A 22,443-nucleotide genomic window follows, 5' to 3' on the forward strand; every position below is an offset into this window, starting at 1 on the left:
TCTATTCCTGGATTGTGATTACTTTTGCTGACCACCCAAACACCTGATGTCACCTGTGCCCGTTTCTCCTAAAGGACAAACGTAAAAGCCCTGGCAGGATTAACAGAGAGGAAAGCAGCAGTCATGTAAATCCATCAACAGCAGCTCAGCACTCCTGGAATAACGAATCACCCTTTTATTATTTATTTAGCACTTTTAAATTCTACAGAGTGCTGCACAAAGGAGGGGATAGATGGGTTCCTGACAGGATGGTTTGTAATCTAATAGGCACAGTAGAAAAGGAGGAAGGGTTGGGTGGCAGGAAGAGCAAAATGCACAGATTCTCAGTTGGCCTGATGACATCAAATGGGCCAGCAAGGTGCTGTCTCAGTCTGCAGAAGGCATGCAACTACAGGGCCTCTGAAATGTAGGTTTGTAGCGGTGCAGTAAAATGTGTGGCATCTCCCTGATGAGCACCTCAAGACAAATGGCTCACCATTTGGGCTAAAAGCAGATTGACTGAAAGAGGCCACGGTGGAGCAGCTTGGGCACATGATTGGCCCACCTGTGACTTAAACTAGGTGATTACATTTTCCACTAACAGCAATGGATGCTAGGATTCTCTCCCGTATGCCACTGAAGAGTGTTAGAAAGCAGGCACAAAACAATAAAGGCAAAAATAGCATTCAGGTATTTGAAATACTGGCCTGTCAGTCTGAGCTGCAGCATAGCTGGATCAGCAGTCTGCAAAATGCAACTAGAAGCCAGTTTCCAAATCCCAGGCCTGCCAGTTTCCCTCTGCTAGATTTACTAACATGCGCTGCTTTTCATCTTTGTGAACTGAATTTCAGAATCATATGTTGTTTATGGAAAGAATGCAAAAACTACTGTGGTCAAGTTTCTATAATAACTGAAACAACAGTGGTAGAGTCCACAAGTGGAGAGCATTCCTCTTGTCCTTGTGTGTGCATTTGTAGTAAGCGTACAGTTAAAGATGGGCAAGGACTCTCCTCTGACCTCATGCTGGGTTTGGCGTCTCTCTCTGCTTCTGAGCACCTCCAAAGCTTAGTCTTAACTGTGGGGATGTCCTTTCGGGTTTATCCTTGCAATCCTTCAAGCTGCAGGGACTTCCAAAGCCTTTCTCCTCCAGAGTGCCTCCAAAACTCAGCATAAAGGTTAAGTAAAGGGACCCCTGACCACTAGGTCCAGTCGTGACCGACTCTGGGGTTGCGGTGCTCATCTCACTTTATTGGCCGAGGGAGCTGGCGTACAGTTTCCGGGTTATGTGGCCAGCATGACTAAGCAGCTTCTGGCGAACCAGAGCAGTGCACGGAAACACCGTTTACCTTCCCGCCAGAGTGGTACCTATTTATCTACTTGCTCTTTGACATGCTTTCAAACTGCTAGGTTGGCAGGAGCAGGGACCCAACAACGGGAGCTGACGCCGTCGCGGGGATTCGAACTGCCGACCTTCTGATCGGCAAGCCCTAGGCTCTGTGGTTTAACCCACAGTGCCACCTGTGTCCCAAAAAACTCAGCATAGCTGCATCCAAATTCCCTGAATTTTGGATGCTTCAATTACCTGCTTTTGTTAGAATCCTCCATTGTTCATTCACATCACCCCCATCAGCATTGCCAGTGCACAGGCCCCTGCAGAACTCGTCTGAGGCCCAAGGCAGTAATCCCGGGTCATCTGGGAGGCAACAGGACATTCTTGCCATTACAGGGTAAGTCCAGGAGGCCCCCAGTGCGGCATCCTGGCCAGCTTAGCCCTCCAAGGCCTAGAGCAAGTGTACCTGGCTACACACACACACACACACACACACTGCACTGCATAGGCCTGCAAGTACACCAATGTACTTTGATAACACACTCCAAAAAATATTTTTTTTACTTTGAGGAGATTGTATCTGTAATTGCACCGAGGTTCTTTTCTTGCAGTGTTTTACTAAAGCACTGCATTGCGAAATTCCTGTGGAAGGCAGACTATTGTACAAGCTGGTGTATATAAAAATTACTTTTCTGTGGTGTTTTACCTAGATGCAGGATAGCATGGGCGCACCACAGGAAAAGAGTTGGATTCTACCATGGTTGGTTTTCTGCTCTATTTTATTAAAGCACATTATCACGAGGAAGGAGATGCAGAGGAACTGACCACTGTGGCAGAACATGCATGGTTCTAGTTCCAGAATTAATTTTAGTAATTCTCGTAGTTAAAAAAGTATTCAGGGTGAGTGGAATATAGGGCAGAGCTCAGCCTCAATAAAGCAATGTATTTGAGGAAGGGTATTCTCTGTGGCTTCTATCTGTGGGCTTCTGACAAAGCTCTTTTTTCCTTTCCCTAACCAGCAATAATTCTTCATTCACTGCTTTCAGAGCTTCTGCTTCATCCTGAAGAGAAGCTCTTGTGAGTTTTATAGTTCTTATTGTTCTAGTACAGTGGTGCCTCGCAAGACGAAATTAATCCATTCCGCGAGTCTCTTTGTCTTGCAGTTTTTTCGTCTTGCGAAGCACGGCTATTAGCGGCTTAGCGGCTATTAACGGCTTAGCGGCTTTAAGAAAAAGGAAACAAACTCGCAAGAACTCGCAAGACGTTTCGTCTTGCGAAGCAAGCCCATAGGGAAATTCGTCTTGCGGAACGACTCAAAAAACGCAAAACCTTTTCGTCTAGCGAGTTTTTCGTCTTGCGAGGCATTCGTCTTGCGGGGCACCACTGTATTCTGATCTGAAGAGGGATTATTTTTGAGGTCTAGGCAGAGTTGCTTGCAGGCAAAGGAGATGAAGCAAATAAAATCTCAAAAGGCAAAAGGAGAAGAAGTTGGAATCAATGAGTTCACACACACACACAAGCGCAAACGTTAATTTATTTTACCTTACACTAATTTAAATTCCAATTGCCTAGCATTAATGCCGAACTACAAAAGCAATTGATTAAACAAACAGATAAAGGAAGTCGATTGGCAGGCCTTATTTGCAGTTTCATTCTGGACCTGCCATCCCAATTTCGGGAAGCAGGATGCCACAGGAACTTTTTTTCTTTCTTTTTGACAGGGTGGCTAATCTTTATTGCAGATCTGCATCCTGAAATGAAATTAAGCTCCCAGCAAAAACTCTTCAATGAGGCCATCATTGCTTCTGCTGCATGTAACATTCCAGTGGAGCAGTGGTTCCCAATTTCTTTTCCCACGGACCACTTGAAAATTGCTGAGGGTTCTGGCAGACCACTTGATGATTTTTCTGCCCATTGTAGCAGTTACAATGTTCTGTGCTGGATGCTGTATCATTCTTAATGGCATTTAAAACTCTTCTTTTATTTCTTATATGGCATTTTGTATTATTACAATTCAATTTCCACTGAATTCAGGTTGTACGTGTTCTTTATGGGCGCACCACAGTCCGCCTTAACGAAACTCAGTAGTCCACAGGCCACAGTTTGGGGACCACTGCAGAACAAGTAATCCCCTACAAATAATGATGCAAAAAGATTTCATTTACTCCATATTTTTATGCAACCTAATTTTATACCAGCCTAATCCACACCTCCCAGAAATTGCTGTCATGGACTGGTTCTTGCAAAGGAGTGGTGGGAGGAACCAGCTGGAGGTAGTAATAATAATAATATTTGTGGCTGGCACATGCCAAAAGCTGAATATTGCTCATAGCAGGTACCACAGCACTGTCTTGGTGTACACTGGGATCTGGAGTGGGCAATATTTCTAGCTGCTGTTTCCTTCATTAGCAGAGGAAACTAACCCATAAGCAGGGATGTAAGGAATAAGTCTTAAAGAAAGATGTTTCCATGCACCTGCATTTTAGGCATCCTATTTTAAATAACACAGTTTGAAATTTTGCAAGATAATTATATTAAGGCCTATGTTAAAACATGCAAACAGATATTGTTGACTGTACATACAATATGTTGAAACGAGCAAAAGGAAACCAAGCAACAAGAACATAATTAATCATTGGACTTGACCCAAAATATATTTGATGTGTCGAGTAATTGGTTATGCAAAATGTAGGAATTTTAGCAGGGGAGGGGAGGAAGCTCAACATACTAACTCTAGAGTTTAAACAAATATTGGATTTAGTTGAAACTAATCTATATTTTGTGAGCAAAAGAAGGGGCATTTTAAAGGCATCAGCTGTCGTTATCGTCCCCCTTTGAATTCTTCCTAGGTTTTATAGGCAAAGTTGTCTTAAGAAGTGTGCTCTGATAACGTTGTGATTTTCTGATTGCTCATTAAGATGGTTGCAAAGCAACTTAAATGAAAAATCGGAATTCCCCCTCCCCCCTTTTCACGGTTATCAGCATAAAACATTCATTTAAATAAATAAATAAAAAGCTCTGGCAGTCCCAAGGCTACCCTTTTTTCATCAGAAATTTCTTCATGAAATCTGCAGATCTTGTCTTCAAAAAGATCCCTTCCACAATAACCGATTAATAGAGGTCCTTTTCCTTTGCATTTTTATTTTTTATTTTTGAAGGTTGGCTTCAAACAAATAATTAAAAGCATATAATCCAATAGAAATGTTTTAATACCTTGGTGTCTGCAGAACTTTAATTAAATGTCAGGAACAATTACGTTGTCGCTTGCAGTTAACTGCTGCTAAGTGTGTACATAACAGCCGAGATAAGTCATTGAGACACGCATAGAAGGACGTGGGGAATTGATGGGGTTTGGGCATGAAATCAAGTTAGCACCAGGTTCACGGTGCCATATCTTGCAGTGGGCTGAGGAGGACCCATGGGAACAGCTGAAGTGGGTACCATGCATCAGGCAGGATGAAAAGCTTAGTGGTAGAACCTCTTCTTTGTGTATTTAATAAGGACTAGACTGGATGTGGGGTACCTCAGACTCAGAGGTACATGGGACTGTGTCCCTCAAGACTACCCCCAGGCCACAGCACTCCCCAGCCCAGCTTCACCCCCTCCTTCAGTATTTTACCAGATGGGACATCATGTTGTTTTTTAACTCTTTCAGTGTGGGATAGAGGGGAGAGATGGAGGAGAGAGAGGTGCATGCATAGAAGCTAGCCTTCTGTACAGTCAATGCCAGATTTACATAGCTGTCAACTTTTCCCTTTTCTTGTGAGGGATCCTATTCGGAATAAGGGAATTTCCCTTAAAAAAAGGGAAACGTTGACGGCTATGGATTTACGTATAAGCTAAACAAGCTATAGCTTAGGGCCCCACTTCCTTAAAAGGTAAGGGGACCCCTGACCGTTAGGTCCAGTCGTGGCCGACTCTGGGGTTGCGGCGCTCATCTCGCTTTATTGGCTGAGAGAGCTGGTGTACAGCTTCCGGGTCATGTGGCCAGCATGACTAAGCCGCTTCTGGTGAACCAGAGCAGCGCACGGAAATGCCGTTTACCTTCCCGCCGGAGCAGTACCTATTTATCTACTTGCACTTTGACGTGTTTTCAAACTGCTAGGTTGGCAGGAGCAGGGACCCAACAATGGGAGCTCACCCCGTTGCGGGGATTCGAACCGCCAACCTTATGATCGGCAAGTCCTCAGCTCTGTGGTTTAACCCACAGCGTCACCCACTTCCTTGGGGGCCCCCCAAAAAATTAAAGGGAAAAAACCTGGATGTACATTTCCAAAATATAACATAAAAAACAAATAAAATAAAACCTACATACAGCAACAGTGTTTTGTGTTGTGTAGGCTTCTGTGATGTAAGTAGTGGGCCCCGCCTGCTAGCCTGCTCCCTAAAATATCACTGGTTTGCTCTTTTCTATATATAGAGTGCCTACATTCTGCATGGACTGGTTGCATGGCAACATGTGCAAATGGCTTTAGATACCTATTAGGTCCATAAATTACCATATAGCATATATTCAACACACACAAAACAGCGGCAATTTGTTGTTGACAAAGGACAGCTGGACATCTAAAGGGCCCCATTACCTTCAGTAGCTTAGGGCCTCATCAAACCTAAATCTGGCCCTGTGTGCAAAAAAAATGACACAGATGGCGGCCATTTTGTCAAATTGATACGCAATCACCGACACACAGAACCCTTTGGACCCAGAAGAAGAGGGCAGAACGGGGCGTAATGGGGCAGGCCATGCTCCTCCAATTTGCATGGGGGCCAGAAACTGAACTCCTCCATGTAATAGTTGTTGCATGTATTCATTGCTCTGCGTACTTTTTGCTTCTGGCCCTGACCAGTGCTAGTATGTGGACCTCAAAAGGTTGCCCAGGACAGAATGTGGCCCCAAGGATGAAAATGGTCCCCCTCCCTCAGACCTAGACTCAGATCCAAGTGTATCTCAATTTGAAGTAACTCTGGTCTGAGCCATACATGCAGCAAAATGAGGTGGAAGACCTCTGAGGTGTAGGGTGGATAGTTTAGTCTGCAGGTTTTTGAACGCACCTCCCCCCATATCAATAAATCTCCCTGTGTTTGGTAAAGCACCTGTTCAGAAATGGTCTCTGCCATCTGTTGCGGTGACAGACCAAAATTTCTGTTACCTCAGAATACTATCTTATTCTGCTTTGTGCGGAAGCCGGAAACGAAAGGAGCAATCTGAAAATAACTAGTGTGGAAGACAGTTTTGATTTATCTTTAAAGCAACTGCATAAGAGTCACCTCTGAGGAAAAGTTCCAGTACTAAAAAAACAACCCATAAAAAAACATGTTGGACAGTAAATTGTCTGTTGTGCAGCTTCAAAGTCTCTTTCCTGTGGCCTAGATTATAAGTCCTAAGGCAGCTCCTGCTGTGCAAAAGGAGTTTTTTTCCAGTTGTTCATCTTCTTGGGGATTTTTAACAGGTTTCTGCTGCTGGATCTCAAGCTAATGAAAATAGCGGAGCCCACTTTCTCTTTTGTTCTTGGTTTCGGTAGAGTTTATTTTTTTTATTTATATACTACTTGCTTGTAAACTTCCAAGTGGTATACAGAAAGAATAAAACAATACAATTCTCAGTTTTGTTTTGTTTTTTTAAAAAACAAACCAGTTTAAAACAAGTATTTAAAACATTCAAAAATAATTAAAACCAACAGTAAGCCAAAAACCAAATTAAAACACATGCCCACAAGTCTACATTCCTGCCGCTTGTTAAAATGGCGGCTCTCCCAGTTTGACTGGGCCCCTTTTGATCACTGTGGGTCCAGATTTGATGCCTGCTAGATGGAATCCAACTGAACCTTAAGATAAACTGAAATTATTACTAGTTGTGTGTATGTGCAGTTGGTATAGTATTTAGTTATTTAAAGTATGTGTTTGTCCACTAAATTTGATGGCAGTCCTGCCAGGCCAATAACACTGGTTCTGCCATCCCAGGGCGAGATAAAGGCAATAAGGTCTTTTGAACCCCCTTCATCCCAGGTGAAACTGAAATGGATTCCTGCTCATTTCCATTGACCTGAATCTGCACAGAGCAGAGACGGCTGAAGGAGGAACAGTGAGATAGGCTCTGTTAAAAGTGGATTTTAAAACCCTTTTCGTGCCTGAGGTGCATTTTACAATAAGAGTGCGTGTCTTACAAAAGCGTCACGGGCCTTCACAATAGGGGTCAGAGAGTTAAAAAGCTATTGTATCCACCGGTGCAGGAAAAAGCAACTGCACTGCATTATTATTATTATTTTTTGGGGGGGGGATAATAACACCTGATGGGAAACCCCTAGGGGTTGAGTTGAGTCCTGAGGCTGTCAGGAGCTTAACTCATAATTTAAGGCATTATTTTGATTCCCTGGTTTGTTGCAACTCAGGTGATCGGCACATCAGAAATGAGTACAGCCTTATTTTATTGGAGTGGGGGGGGTATCATTGGGTTAAACATGCAGTTACCCCCTCAGTGTTATCAATTCCGGCGAACAATCAGCGTAAATTGCAATGTCGAAATAAAAGAGAAACCCTTTCATTCTCTGCCCTCCCTCACCCAGGAAGGTTTAAAAAGCGATAAAGTTGGGTGTGTCCCCCCCGCCAGTGCACAAATGTTCAATAGAATTGCTGGAGGGGGGTGATATTAATCAATGGGTTAAAATTTCCCCCGCTGTGCGTGCTCATTCTGAAAGCCACTGAGCTACCTCCGAAGTGGCGTGACCACCCTCGTTTCCCAGTGCTCAGCATGCGATTTGACGCAGCACGGCCATTTGAAGGATGAGGCCAGTATGATTCATTAATCTGTTTTGCTTTTTCAGTTAAAACGGGGGTGGGGGTGGGGGGAGCTTTGGCCAGCTCTCTCTCACATCCCCCCCCCCCAATCCTACCATCTCCAGGAAACATACAGTTGCAATGGATTTGTTTCATTGGGAGGTTCAGGGGACAAGAAATTAACTGCGGTTCCTTTTGATTAGTTGCGTTTCTGAACATAATGACCCGTTTTTGTTCGTCCCGGGTTATTGATGGCTCTCTCTCGTACCATGTGGGGTGGGGGCTTTCCCCCATTCACGTCAAATCTGTACTTTTAATAAAAAGTAATGTGAGGAGGGGAGGAGTCACAGAAATATGGTCCCCCCCCCCCGTTTCCCAGTTTAATTTAGCTGAGGTTCAACGCGTAACTTGAGTCAGCAGGCGTCTTGTGTTAAAACGTGAAAGAAATCCAGATTCTTATTAATTTAAATAGGAAAGATTTTTTAATAATAATAAATAATTTGCTGCCGATTGTGGATTAAGTGCCTTCTCGGGAGGCTTACGATTTGAACCCTACAGCCCGGTATTTATGACTAGCGAAAGACTTGCCATTGTGATGGGTGAGAGAGAGTGGGGGGGGGGGTACATTAAAGCTGAGCTGAAAATTCTCAAAAGGCTCCCCCCCCATTAAAAAATTTCCTTTTGCTCAACACCCCTTTCCGTCACTGGTTCCAAGATACTGGAGGATGCAGATCAGAAGTTCAAGCAACAGGGTTGCTGTAGCGTCTGCTGCCTCTGCTTGTAGTATAAGCCCCACTCCCCTTAAAAAAAGTAACCTAGGGAAGAAAGAAAGCAGAGACCCTGCCATAGCCATTCTTTCTCCTAGCCTGTGATAGCTATGAATTTGTGTAATCCTCTTTTTAAAGCCAACTAGGTTGGTGGCCATCACTGCTTCCTCTGTTAGCGAGCTCCAGGTGTGCTTGAGTTTTTGAAACGGTTCCCGTTCCCACAAATATTTATGCATCTGTTTGCCAATTTATAAACGGTTGTACAGCCAAAAGCTACCAAAAGGTGGCAACACGAGGATGGGCCTTCTCTGCGGTGGCTCCCTGTTTGTGGAACGCTCTCCCTAGGGAGGTTTGCCTGGTGCCTTCATTATACATCTTTAGGCGCCAGGTAAAAACCTTCCTCTTCAATCAGGCCTTTGGCTGATTGACGTCCAATGCCCTTTAAATGTGTTGTGAGAGAGGGGATTATTGTTTCGTTTTGGTTCTTCTTGTTATTATGCTTTTTGTGTTTTTTATGTTGTAATTCTATGTTGTGAACCGCCCTGAGATCTATGGATGAAGGGTGGTATGCAAATTTAATAAATAGAAACAACAACAGGAATACCGTATTTTTTGCTCTATAAGACTCACTTTTTCCCTCCTAAAAAAGTAAGGGGAAATGTGTGTGCGTCTTATGGAGCAAATGCAGGCTGTGCAGCTATCCCAGAAGCCAGAACAGCAGGAGGGATTGCTGCTTTCACTGCGCAGTGATCCCTCTTGCTGTTCTGGCTTCTGAGATTCAGAATATTTTTTTTCTTGTTTTCTTCCTCCAAAAACTAGGTGCGTCTTGTGGTCTGGTGCGTCTTATAAAGCGAAAAATACGGTACATAGTGTAGCGTTTTATGTTTTCCTCACCGGGGGGGGGGGGCGAGTGTTTGAAGGCCATGCACTTACTTGGAAGAAAGTAAAGTGTTGCACTCAAGGGCACCCCATTAGTGTGGGGGCTAAACCCGCTTTGCACTCCTAGTGACCCCATCCTATCTGCATGGACCCTCCCTTAATTTGCTGTGACCTGATTATGTTGGTCATGCTAGAATGTGACAGGATGTTGGGAACCAGCTCTTATACGTGTCCTTGACAGCAAGGGCCACAGATCAGTGAATATGCCTCAGGTTTCGCTTGAAGAAGGTTCCACATTCAGCCTGCAGTTGAGGTGATGTGAGATACTTCTCATGAGACCCTGGAGATCTACTGGGATTGCCTAGTTGGTAGAGCATGAGACCCTCAGTCTCTGGGTCGTGGGTTTGAGCCCCACGTTGGGCCAGTCAAAATAGCCAATAGCGGTCTTATTGGGCAAATAATCTTAAGGCAGCTTCTTTAGATGGATGATACCTCATGGGTAGGTTTTTTGTGGGGGGCACAAGTAGACTATTAATTAGTCAGATTGCCTTAAAAACTGCAGGTAGCCCTGGTGGTGAGTTTCTCAGAATTGACATACAAATAACACTTGAATCTTGCTCCCAAATTAATATCACAGGAAGGAGGGGAAGCGCTTGTTCGTACTAACGAGGGCATCAGTCTTTGTAGGTTAATAGCCTTGTAAAGCCTTTTTAAGGAATCAATTATGCTTCGCTTGGATGCATTGCTGAATCTTTTGTCTGCAGTATGGGTTGTTTCGTTTATCCCCCCTTTCTTTCCTTTATGACATCTGTTTTACAATGTACAAATGATGCTTGAAAGGAAAAAATTAGCTTAGAACAATGATTGCTAAATGTGCAGTGCATGTTATGTGCAGCGCTTCTCTGTAAATTACCATACCCTGGTCTCTAGGTGTTGTTTCTCAACAACAACAAAAACAAAAACATTCCAGAGATTTAATTGTGCCTTATGTTGCAACAACTAGGGGGGAATTTCGAGAGCTCTTTCGACGCAGACAAAGGTGTGGGGACCATTGTCATCGCAAAGCCCTTGGATGCTGAGCAGAGGTCCGTGTACAACATGACTGTGGAAGTCACTGATGGCACAAATGTGGCAAGCACTCAGGTAAGGCATATCACGTCAGTTTCCTATGCCAAATGCTTCTGCTTTGTTTTGCAGGAATTGCAAATTATTTCAAGTGCATCATGTAAAATAGTGCCGTTTAAGAATCCCAGACCATTTCACATATGTCAGTTTTAAGCTGTGCATCTTGTTCCTTTGAATTCTGTGGATTCCAACAATCTGTTCGTCACCTCCTGGGTTGATGTGCAGAGTAGAATAAAACTGTTATTCAAATTTTGCACTTCTCCAAATTTTGCAATATAATTCTCAGTGCAAAAAGACTTAGCGAAATGTATTCAAAATGTACATTTTAGAGTAAGGCACTTTTGGAAATACACACGCTGAGATGAAATCTGTTATTTAAATATGTCGTTTGTGATAAAACACATATTTAAACAGTACTTTTAGAAACAAAACCCACAGCTTAATTCAGAAGTGGATGAAACAGGCTATTGAATGAACAAGTGCAAAACTTATTGGACCAGAAACAGAAAATCTATCCATCCATTGTGTGCTGAGAGAAGGTATTACTATTACTAACAATGAAGTGATTCAGCCATTTGCTCATTCAGTTGTACATTTATAAACCTGCCTTCCATCCAGTATAGGGCAACAATGTTTTACTGAGGTCTTCTTGATCTCTGGCGTGTTCCCTGCATCCTTAGCTATTCATTCACTGACTTTTTGTTTGCTCCTCAACCTTGCCTCCTGGTGGGTCCTCAGTTCTCGTGTTCTGGTCCGATTTCAGAAACACAAGGGAAAATGCAAGGCTGCTGGACCATGGACAGCTTCAAGTGAGCAACATACTTGAGCAAAAGTTGGGAACGGATTAAGGCCTCTTGTGCAACAAATTAAGTTGATGTGGGGAGGGGGGGAAATAACTCCTTTTGTTTGTCCATATGGCCATATGCCTGGATGAAACCCTTCCCTAGGAAAGTATCAATGGCAGATCTCTTGATGACCCTTAAGCATCTCCCAGCCTGTAACCCATTCCCTTTTTATGCTTTAAGACACCTGCACTTCCAATGATACTTGCCAAAAGAAAAAAAGAAAAACCCCAAAACATGATTCTGGGGGAAGTGGGTGGCTATAAGAAATCATCCAATATGTCAGTTCTCTTCTTTGCGAGATATATATATATATATATATATATATATATATATATATATATATACTAAATTTCCCTCTTGTGTCACAGCTAGACTTGTCCACCAGACAGCTGAGCTCCAACCCATGGAATGAAACCATATTTCATCTTCATTCCATAATAGTACCTGCTCATCTTCAGGTTTTTTTTTATTCTTGCCTTGGCAGCATGTCCGCTATGTAGTCAGAGGTGGTAAAAAGCATTGTAGAAACGCCAGAGCTTGTTTTATAATTATTATTATTATTATTCAGTAATGTGATCAGTGGCGTGGATCTGCTGAACAGCTTTAGTTCCAACACTGTTGCCCATCTATTACAGGGTTGTTTTCCCCTCGCCTCCTAAAAACCATTATGACTTCCTTTTCTCCCTCCCCAGCCTCTCCGCATAGCCCATTACTACCTTAGTAAAGGGAATCAAATGACCGTGGCTTAAAATTCACACAGGGGTTATGTTACTTGTGTGTTAGCTTTGATGGCAGCTTACCAGAAAAACTCAGGATACTTTAGGAGGCACTAAGCCCTTCTCTATAAATTTAAGGAGAGGTCTGGGGGGAATGGTAGAAGTCAAGTGTGTGTGTGTGTGTGTGTGTGTGTGTGTATGAAGCAACTTGACTCCCCAAGCGACTACTTTGAAAGATTATATTTGTGTTAATCAGGTGTCTTCAGCCATCACACTCTCTTTGTGGACAGATAGCCGCCACCAATGCTTTAATGCCAGAAAAGATCCATCTTAATGTGGATTTTGCTGGGACTTCAAGCTGAACGGTGGCAGTGGGGAGAACGTTGATTTACTTGATTTATTATCCGCATGTGAGTATGAAGGTACCTGTCAGATTGATTAACTTTAACAAAGACTGAGCCAGGAGGACCACGCCAGCAATGGGCTTTCTGAGTTTTTCTGAGCCCGATTCATCACAGCCTGAGGGCATGCAGTAATTTACGGAAGGCTGGGTTTGTGCGCGCGCCATTATTTTGCTTTATTTTTGTGTGTGTAATTGCCTCGGGATGTCTTGGCTTCTACTTTTTTTCCCAGAAATGGTGGGAACGGGGCAGCTTCATCTCTTCTGCTGCTTGAACGTAACTCCGAGCTCGTGTGCATAAAGGGAAGTCAAGAGCTTGCCGCACATCTGTGATAATCATTTGGTGTAAAGCCTGCATGTGGCACAATGCAGATTGCATTGATGTGTCCACAGACTTCTTATGGGAATGTTTGGGGAAAGGATGGCAAATTCATGTTGCATATTAGTAGCGCTGTATTAATTTTAAAAAATGAAGCTTCATCATTGTGATAAGCGTATGTATGTGTTATGTCAGGGATTTATATTTCTCCCTTCCATTAAATTGTCAGAGCACTTTGCAAAATTTCAAAACTCAGTCTCATCCAAGAGGTCTAAAAGGAACATCTTAATTAGTTGTTACAAATTTGTGGGAATGGGGAAGTGACTCCCAGACTTAGTTTATAGAAGGGGTGTTCACAAGTTGTAGTCAACAAATGTACAACCTGTGTACCTGACAGCTGAACAGTTATTCACGTATAAGAAATGGAGATAATCTGTGAACTTGTGTACATCCTGTGCAGATCAACAGTTGTACACACTTGTACCAGGTGTAAATAGTGCTTGTACCTGTGTTCAGTGTAATGTGTGAAGAAGCCTAGAATCAAGAGGCAAAGCCGCTGCCCCCCCCCCCCGCTAGTCTAGCATTTTTGGTTGGGAATTGCTTTTCCATGCATGGTGCTCCCACCTTAGCCTAGGTCCTCAAAGCACAGGAGTTGGGCAGATCCACTCCCCACGTTTCCATTCTAGTAGCCCTTCAGAAGTTGGAGGGTGAACCACTTGAGTTTGAATACCCCTATATTCATGGAGATGATTCCTTCCCTGGACCTTTATGGGTTCTAAAATGTGAAGGAAGCCTCCACAGATTCATGATCCAGCTTGTCTAGTGAAAACCATATTGGAAGCAATATTAAATCAGTGGGTCTCTTACTCCCTCTTGCCATATCATCTTCCTCCAAAATTCCCTGTATAACTCAGTTATTTAATAAGTATTAAGGCTGCAATCCTAACCCCACTTACCTGGGAGTACCCCCCTTGAATTCAATAGGATTTACATCTGAGTAGACATGATTCGGATTGGACTGCTATACCACCACAACATTTTGCTTCAAAGGCCAATGTAATTGTTCTTGGCACATCACATTTTTTTTATTCAGATGCATTTTTGGCCAAACCCAAAGGTATTTCTGATGGGCAACATTGGATCCCGCTTTGGAAGAGACTCGCCTACTCTGGATTTTTAATTTGCTTTGATTTAGCTGTATTTCTTCGGGTCTTTTCAGCTGCCGATTCCCCACCCCTGAGTAGAACATCTTTGCTAATGCTTTGAGTGTTGCTTTGCTAATTTATAAGCTCAGGGGCCTCAAAGAGCCTTTATTTGGAAGTGCTTTAACTGTGGGAAATCGGAAGTAAGCAGGGAAAAGGAAATCTTTTATACACAGACAACATCCCTTGACTGTAAATGAGGCCTCTTGGATCTAGTTCTTTCAAACATCCAATGAGGTCATATACCTGTATCCTGACTATATCACTTGAGATTGGATGTGTGAATTGATATGAATGGAATTGCTCTTCCATGGGGGTAATGGGAGGAGAGAATAAATTCCCACACACATAGAAAACTAGTATGTCAGGGAGAGGGCAGAACTAGAATCCTTCTCTCTGACACCTAGTTTTCCCCAATTGTTCTTGCTCTACCAGGTGGTCTGATGAGAGTGAAATGGCCCCTTCCACAGGTAGAATCTTCTAATTAAGACCCTGCCTGTTTGCTGATGGAAGGAGACATCTCAGTATTGAGACTGACCTCCAAGATTTCCATTTTTCTGTGTTCAGGAATTTTGTGTGTGCACAGGGGGTGCAGCTGCTCTTTGTGAAAAACAAGCCTTAACAGTGTGAGCAGAAATGGTCCAGTGTTTTAGTACTCACTCTGTCCACATTACAGATGTTGTGTGGTTTAATGGCCATCTTAGCAGCTTTGCTTACCAAGGATGTTTGAATTAGGAATAGGTGGAAGTAATGAATCTTAGAATCAGAAGATCCCAGGGGTCTGGGAGCATGACTGTCTGGCTGCAATTCTAAACCCGTTTTCTAGCAAGTAGGGATAAAAGGAGGTATTGATTTACATTCTTCCCTGCATTCATTGCATGCAGCGCTGTTTCTCTTCCGCTCCAATTTAGCTTCCAGCAAAAACTATGTTATTCCTCTCGCTGTCCGTTATGGAGAAACACTTTAATCATGTAAGTCTGCACCATTCATTTCAGATGAAAGGAAACACAATGCAGATCGGAAGAAAGAGCATCATTAATTCCGTATTGTCATCTATTGCTTGCAGTCTGCAAACAACAACTGTATTTGCTGGATTGATTTCTGTTGCATTTGTGGGATATATCGGCTCCACCTTTTTGTGGGGCTGGGTTGCGATCAGGCCTCCTGGCCACTCCCCTCAGCGTGGGGGCTGGACGGCGTCCCATGTCACACTGGGGGAGATCCTGGCCACTTCGGGTGTGTGGCCTGGGCCGATGGAAACCATGGCACAACTCCTAACATTAACCTAAAATTCTGTGTCCTTGTGTCCTTATTCTCCTGGGGTAGCTGGGGAGGTCTTGACAAGCAAATAAGCGAACATTGGTGATTTCCACTCCAATTTCTGTTTTCATCAGAATTCTGTAACATCCCTACTAGCGAGCAAGTTCCTCCGAGCTTAGCGGGATTTATTTCGGAATAAGCATGCTTAGGATTGCATGGCATCTTTGTAACCTTGAATCGTCTGTATGGAAGGTGGGTGCTGCAAGTTGCCACCCCCCTAGGAATAGCAGTAAGGAAAGGACTCTCTCCAGACTGGAGCACTTTGGCAGCAACAACCAGCACACGACTCCCTTCTCTCTTTCCCCTTTCAGTGTTCGAAAAATGTGAGCTCAGAATAGAAAACTGGGCCACGTTGAACATTTCAGTCTCGTCATTTGGTGGGCATCTCAGTTGTCCTGGGCAGTCAGTTCTGCACAATGAAAGGATTATACAATAGATTTTTAAGCTGTGTCTTTCATTCTCTAATATTCAGGTATACCAAGCCTATTCTGAGTATCTTTTCTAACAAAATGGTAGAGCATCAACAATGCCAACTGAGAACCTGCAAGCAAATGGACTGTTTGTCTCCTGCTGCACTGCTTGTCTGCTAACCCAGTTCGTTCTTTCACGGCTATTTACCATTAAAATCCATGGGCCTAATGCAACTATTTTTGTTGCTATAATTCTTGCCCACTCTTCTTGGATGCATAGACCCAGTGTGGCTTCCAGATCCGTAAAACAAAACTAGTATTAATAAAACAATAAAACCATCATTAAAAAAATAAGTTGGCTTGCAATCCAGTGACATCATATCTGGCTACAATTTTAAACCAGGTCTCCTAGGTAAAGTCACTCCTTCCCCCCCAAAAAACCACCAGAGGGAGAGCAACTCCCCTTTTCACCAGGAACGCCAAAGAATTGATGCTTTTGAATTATGGTGCTGGAGGAGACTCTTGAGAGTCCCATGGACTGCAAGAAGATCAAACCTATCCATTCTGAAGGAAATCAGCCCTGAGTGCTCACTGGAAGGACAGATCCTGAAGCTGAGGCTCCAATACTTTGGCCACCTCATGAGAAGAGAAGACTCCCTGATGTTGGGAAAGATGGAGGGCACAAGGATAAGGGGACGACAGAGAACGAGATGGTTGGACAGTGTTCTCGAAGCTACAAACATGAGTCTGACCAAACTGCGGGAGACAGTGGAAGACAGGAGTGCCTGGCGTGCTCTGGTCCATGGGGTCACGAAGATTTGGACATGACTAAACAACAACAAAAAGGAGAAATTGTTCCCTTCCTATAAGCAGGTCTTTTGTTGGAAGTTCAGGAGGTGAGAGGGAATACTCACTGTTGACAAGATAATTTGCCACACTGGAAAAACATGAGGTCTCCCCATTGTCCAAAGTTCTGAACAGCCTGATTCAGAGTGAGGGGAAATGCTTTTGCATCTTATATGTACTGGACTTGAGCCCACAATGGATCCTGAACCCAGGACCTGCAAATAAATATTGGATAGGGTCAAAAGAGCCCATATACACACAGCCCTCAAAATTCTACATTCACTGGCGCACAAATGCACACCTCAAACAGTTGAGCCTGGCTCTGCTCTTCCTCAGAGAGACCTGCCTTCAAGAACTATGGATTTTATGCTGCCTTCTGTAACAGACACATTGCTCTTGTGAACCAAACCTCATGTTCTTCAGTGTGTGTTGATAAATGAGGCTGTACCAGAGTGACTAACCTTGCAGAAACTGAATTAAGGAGGAATTCTGCAACAAATTGAAACTTTCAGAGCTCATTGGCACTTGGCAGAACACAAGCATTAACATTTCCCCATGACATTTTTTTCCTTTCTTTCTGAAAGCGTAAGCATACCAGAATGAACCTCTGTAAAATTCAAACGCGTTGCAGCAGCTCGGTGGTCTACTCGCCTTCTGCTCACTATGTTTATCTTTCAGAGCTGCCCACACTAGCAGCACTGAATTAATTGTATATTAGTTTTATTTAGTTGTTGTTTGTCATGATCAAGAGAACTGTGCCCAATCTGTTTATGGGTCAGGGCCGAAATTTGAGTCGAGGAACAAGGAAAGCTCCCGGTTGCCATGAGCATGTCAATATTCAAGAGGCTTTTTCTGAGAGCAAAGGCAAGAGATGGGATGAATTACAGAGTCTGCTCAGAGCATAGAAATGAAAGCAGAAGAACAATCCCAATATTTGTAGCTTGTCTGCAGGCAGGAAGAGGAAGGAATGAGGAATAGTGGACTGCAGTCAGTTTGGAAGAGGCAGAGGTATATAAGCAGGTGAGCTGAAGTTCTCAAAGGAGACTGTTTGGCATGAATTTGGGTATAGGCAACATGGCTTTCCAAGCTCCTTCTCTTCATGACAGAAAGCACATCTCTTCTGCTCTCTTCTCTGGTGTCATAACCTTGATGCCTAATAGAAGTAAGAGACAATTGCTTTGCTGTGTTCTAGGTAGGAAAGAGGGTAGGAAGGAGGAAGCAACACTTTGAGTAGGAAGAGGAATTGTGTGTGTGTGTGTGTGAGAGAGAGAGAGAGAGAGAGAGAAACAGCCTGTAGTCATGTTCCTTGAGCATCATAATTACTTCTCTGGTTCCCAAATCCAGCTGATTAGTCCACATTGACTTATCATTCTGGGATATTAACAAGTAATCTCCCCCTAACAGATTGATGTGGACCAGTAGCCATAAGACCTCTGTCTGCATATCCATCCTCTCTTCCCTCTCATTCTGGCCTTTTCCACATTTGCCTATTGCGCCACTCTTACTAGGCACAAGTCTGCACTTAAAAGCTCAGTGTCTGAGTTGTTTGCTTGTTTTGCCCTAGAGCTTTCCCTGCAAAAGCCTTCTCTTTAGTGCTCAATTGGTGCAAACATTAATTTGGGCTTTCTGCAGATTGCTGTTTGCTCCGATTGAGCTACAGAGAGCGGATTTTTGCAGGGAAAGCTCTGGATTTTAAAAAAGGGTATTTTGGCACACAACTTTAAAATGTGAGCCATGATTGGAAAGAGCAAAGCAAAGGTAAGTATGGATAAGCCCTGCCCCCCCTTTCTCACACACACATGCATAAATATACATTATGTGATATGTATATATATTTTCTCATTTTGTTCTAGTATTTTTCTCTGGTGGAGTAAAGCTTTTGGATAGCCCATTAAACAGTCTATTCTTGCAATATTTGGGCAACAAACGTTCTGAAGTGAGCACACGCTGGTTTTGTTTTTCCCTGTAGACTTGCAATTAATCTCCCCAGCAGGGCCAATTCACCTGAACTAAAACAATATTCATGTGAAAATGGGAGCTTATGACATTTAAAATGTTAAGGCTTTTACATCAGGGCCAAACTAGACGTGATGCTGTTTATGCAATTAGCAATTGTGTGAATGGCTTTTGAATTGGGGGGGGGGGGGGGGGAATCCCTCATTTGCTCCAAATTCAAATAACAAGTGTGCAGGGGAGGGGAACAATCTGCATCAGGACTACACCGGCTTCTTATCCAGATTGGGTTCCTTGTATTTTCACTACTACTAAAAGGGATAATAAACATTACAGTGGTACCTTGGTTGTCGAATGGCTTGGCTCCCGCACACTGCAAACCCGGAAGTGAGTGTTCCGATTTGCAAACATTTTTTGGAAGCCGAATGTCCGACGCGGCTTCCATGGCTTCCGATTGAGTGCAGGAAGCTCCTGCAGCCAATCAGAAGCTGTACCGTGGTTTTCAAACTGTTCCAGGAGTCAAATAGAAGGCATGCTGGGATAGATGGACCAGTAAGATGGACTTTGTATAAGGTAGCTTCGTACAACATGACTGTTTGAATTCCTGCTAATTATTATTATTATTATTATTATATATTATTATTATTTATTTATACCCCGCCCATCTGCCTGAGTTTCCCCAGCCACTCTGGGCGGCTTCGAACAAAACATTAAAATACACTAAGCTATTAAACATTAAAAGCTTCCCTAATTAGGGCTGCCTTCAGATTTCTTCTAAAAGTTCGGTAGTTATTTTTCTCTTTGACATCTGGTGGGAGGGCGTTCCACAGGGCGGGTGCCACCACCAAGAAGCCCTCTACCTGGTTCCCTGTAACTTGGCTTCTCGCAGCGAGGGAACCGCAGAAGGCCCTCGGTGCCGGACCTCAGTGTCCAGGCAGAACGATGGAGGTGCTCAGACATTGATGCTTTAGTTGAGATTCCTGCATTGCAGCGGGTTGGACTAGATGGTCCCTTCCAACTCTACTATTTCATGATTCTGTGATTGAGGTTGCCAGGTGACCTTGAGCCTAAACTGCTACAGAGGATTGTTGTAAGAATGCTGTGGGAACACACAGCTCAATGTAAGCTCCCCACCCACCCACAATCTCTTCCTTAAATGTGGCAAAGTTATAATTTTGATTCATATCCTCTGGGATGCATTGGTCCATCTCAGATACATCACAGCTTTTAAAAAATACATATAGCAGGTCTGTGCATGTCTTTTCAGAATACTCATTAAATTCATCGGGACTTACTCAGGTTCATGGGCATCGTGTATGGCAGCCACAATGTATGTTTATGCCGTGTTGGTGTCATTAGTCGTAATATCATTCATCATATGCATAGAATGGGGCATTACTTTAGACCCAACAAAACAGAATTAGACCTTTGGTTTTCAGTTTTTTCATTCTTAACTTTCCATATTATTGTTGTGGCTGTTGTTGTTGTTGCTGTTGTTGTTTAGCAACCTAAGTTCCCAACGGTGTGCTCAGTTTTAATGATTTCTACCATTCCTTATTTTCCTAAGGCCAACAGAGTATCCCACTGAGTATCCCAAGCGATAGCATGCAAGGGATATTTGTAATCATTAGCAATTCGGATTTTACAGGGTATCCATCGTTTCTACTGCTGCCTCCATCTTCAGCAAATCTGGGTACCTCGTCTTCCCTCTTCTGTTCCCCCAGCCGTGTAAAGCTCACAGAAACGACTCCATCCCAAGCCTACCCTAAGCAACATGCAATATAGTCTTAACTTAGAGGGAATTTTATTGCAACTGCCTTCTAGACTGTTCCCAGGATAGGTCATTACAGGCAATTTTTTGGGAATTGTTTACGCACTTTCTGGTAAAGCATTCAGCAAACGTCTCACTAACGTCGTGGAAAGCTAATGTTTCATGTCTCTCCGAGGGCAACCTCTTTTCATAAAATACTATCATAATAGCTTATAAGTAAATCTTTCCCTCCATTAAAACGTGAAGTGTGGGTGTAAGTGACTGGGCTCAGACTGAAGCCTTGTAAACACGTTTGAGTAGGCATCCTCTCCACCCACCCCTCTACCCCCTACGCACACTTAAAAAGTGTGGGGGCGGTGAGTTGTTTTCTTATTAGCTCCGTCTGCCCTTCGGATTTTTCCAGAGCTCACACTCTCCGCATCCTGACTGAACCTGTGTCAGGCAAAAGAGCTGCTGAGTGCTTCCAGTAGCTTTATAATGGCTCACATTGTTGATGGAGGCGGCAATAAGATGGTGGCCACGCCGACCTCATCTACACAAGCAGCCAAATGAGGCAGGGCTGAAGTGGCAGGCAATTCATTCAGAAAAAAACTTTACAGAAGTCAGTGATTCATCTGGTGGAGCATCGAATAAACTTTTTGCTGCGGCGGTGCTTTAGAGTACGGTGGAAGAGAGGCATTTGAGCCACGGTCTGTTCTCCCTTCGCTACATTATACCCCGTGGTAGAGCACATCCTTTGCCGGGTTTGATCCCTGGCATCCTCAGTTGAATTGGAAGAGCCCCATCTGAAAACCTGGAGATCAGCATCTTCTCAGTATAGACGTTTATAACATGGTGCATGGCATGGAGAATGTGGATGGAGAAAAGTTTTTTCTTTCTCTCTCGTAAGACTAGAACTTATAGATATCCAGTGAAGTTAGTTGTCGGAAGATTCAGGGCAGATTTTTTTATAGCACTTATTCATGCGGTGCGTAGTTGAACTATGGAACTCTCTCCCACAGGAGGCAGTGATGTCCACTAACTTAGATGGCATTAAAATCCATGGAGGAAAAGGCTATTGATGGCCACTAGCCATGATACCTGTGCCTTCACAGTTGGAGGCAGTAACATTTCTGAATAGCAGTTTATGGAAGCCACTGGACAGCAGAGTTTTCTTGTGCTCAGATCCTGCTTGTCGGTTTCCCACAGGCATCTGGTTAGCCACTGTAAGAGCAGGATGCTTGTCGAGATGGGCCATTGGCCTGATCCAGCAAGCTCTTCTTATGTCTCTGACCTAGTAGGTCTGACTTGGTACAAGGCAAGCTAACACCTTCATGTGCTGCTTTGCAGCCAGGCAATTAACCTCGAGCAGCAGACAACTTAAGTCTCATATAAGGTTCCTTTCTCAGATAGGAAACAAGTAGGGAATGAAGGGATGATTTCTTTACAGTGCAATCCCACTCCTGTCTATTCCCTATTGAACTGAATGGGACTTAACCTTGGAACGGTCACGTACATCTATTTTATGTGTTTTATTGTGGCCTGCCAAGGCTTCCCCACAGACATATTGGAATGGTTAGTCTATAGGGATGGGGGAGAATCTTGATTCAGTTCTCATTTAAAGGCAAACCTACCTGTTTTGCACTTTCTGAAACAATGCAGGAACTGAAACGCAACCATCCTCTGAAATTCACACTCCTCCAAACTTTGCAAAGACACTGTGTCTTTTCTACTGCCTGGTGATGCATCCTAGAACTTTGCTTTATGAACCATGTATCTGTTACGATATAGAAGCAATGCAGCTGCAAACTGCTAGCTTGAAAAGTAA

General features: G+C 43.5%; 1 protein-coding gene across 11 annotated transcripts in view; it reads left to right on the forward strand.

Annotated features, from left to right (window-relative positions):
• FAT3 (FAT atypical cadherin 3) overlaps positions 1-22,443 on the forward strand; it is a 719,557-nt gene that overhangs the window by 333,381 nt on the left and 363,733 nt on the right. For all 11 annotated transcript variants that reach the window (XR_013985096.1, XM_081001695.1, XM_081001693.1 and 8 more), the window contains one exon: positions 10,733-10,872. Coding sequence is in view for 10 of the 11 variants with exons in the window: in XM_081001695.1 (XP_080857821.1) it covers positions 10,733-10,872 (140 nt within the window). In the remaining variant the exon portion in view is untranslated. The remainder of the gene's footprint in view (positions 1-10,732; positions 10,873-22,443) is intronic.

This window comes from Podarcis pityusensis (assembly GCF_964106645.2).
Source record: "Podarcis pityusensis genome assembly, chromosome: 4".
Lineage (NCBI taxonomy): Eukaryota > Metazoa > Chordata > Lepidosauria > Squamata > Lacertidae > Podarcis > Podarcis pityusensis.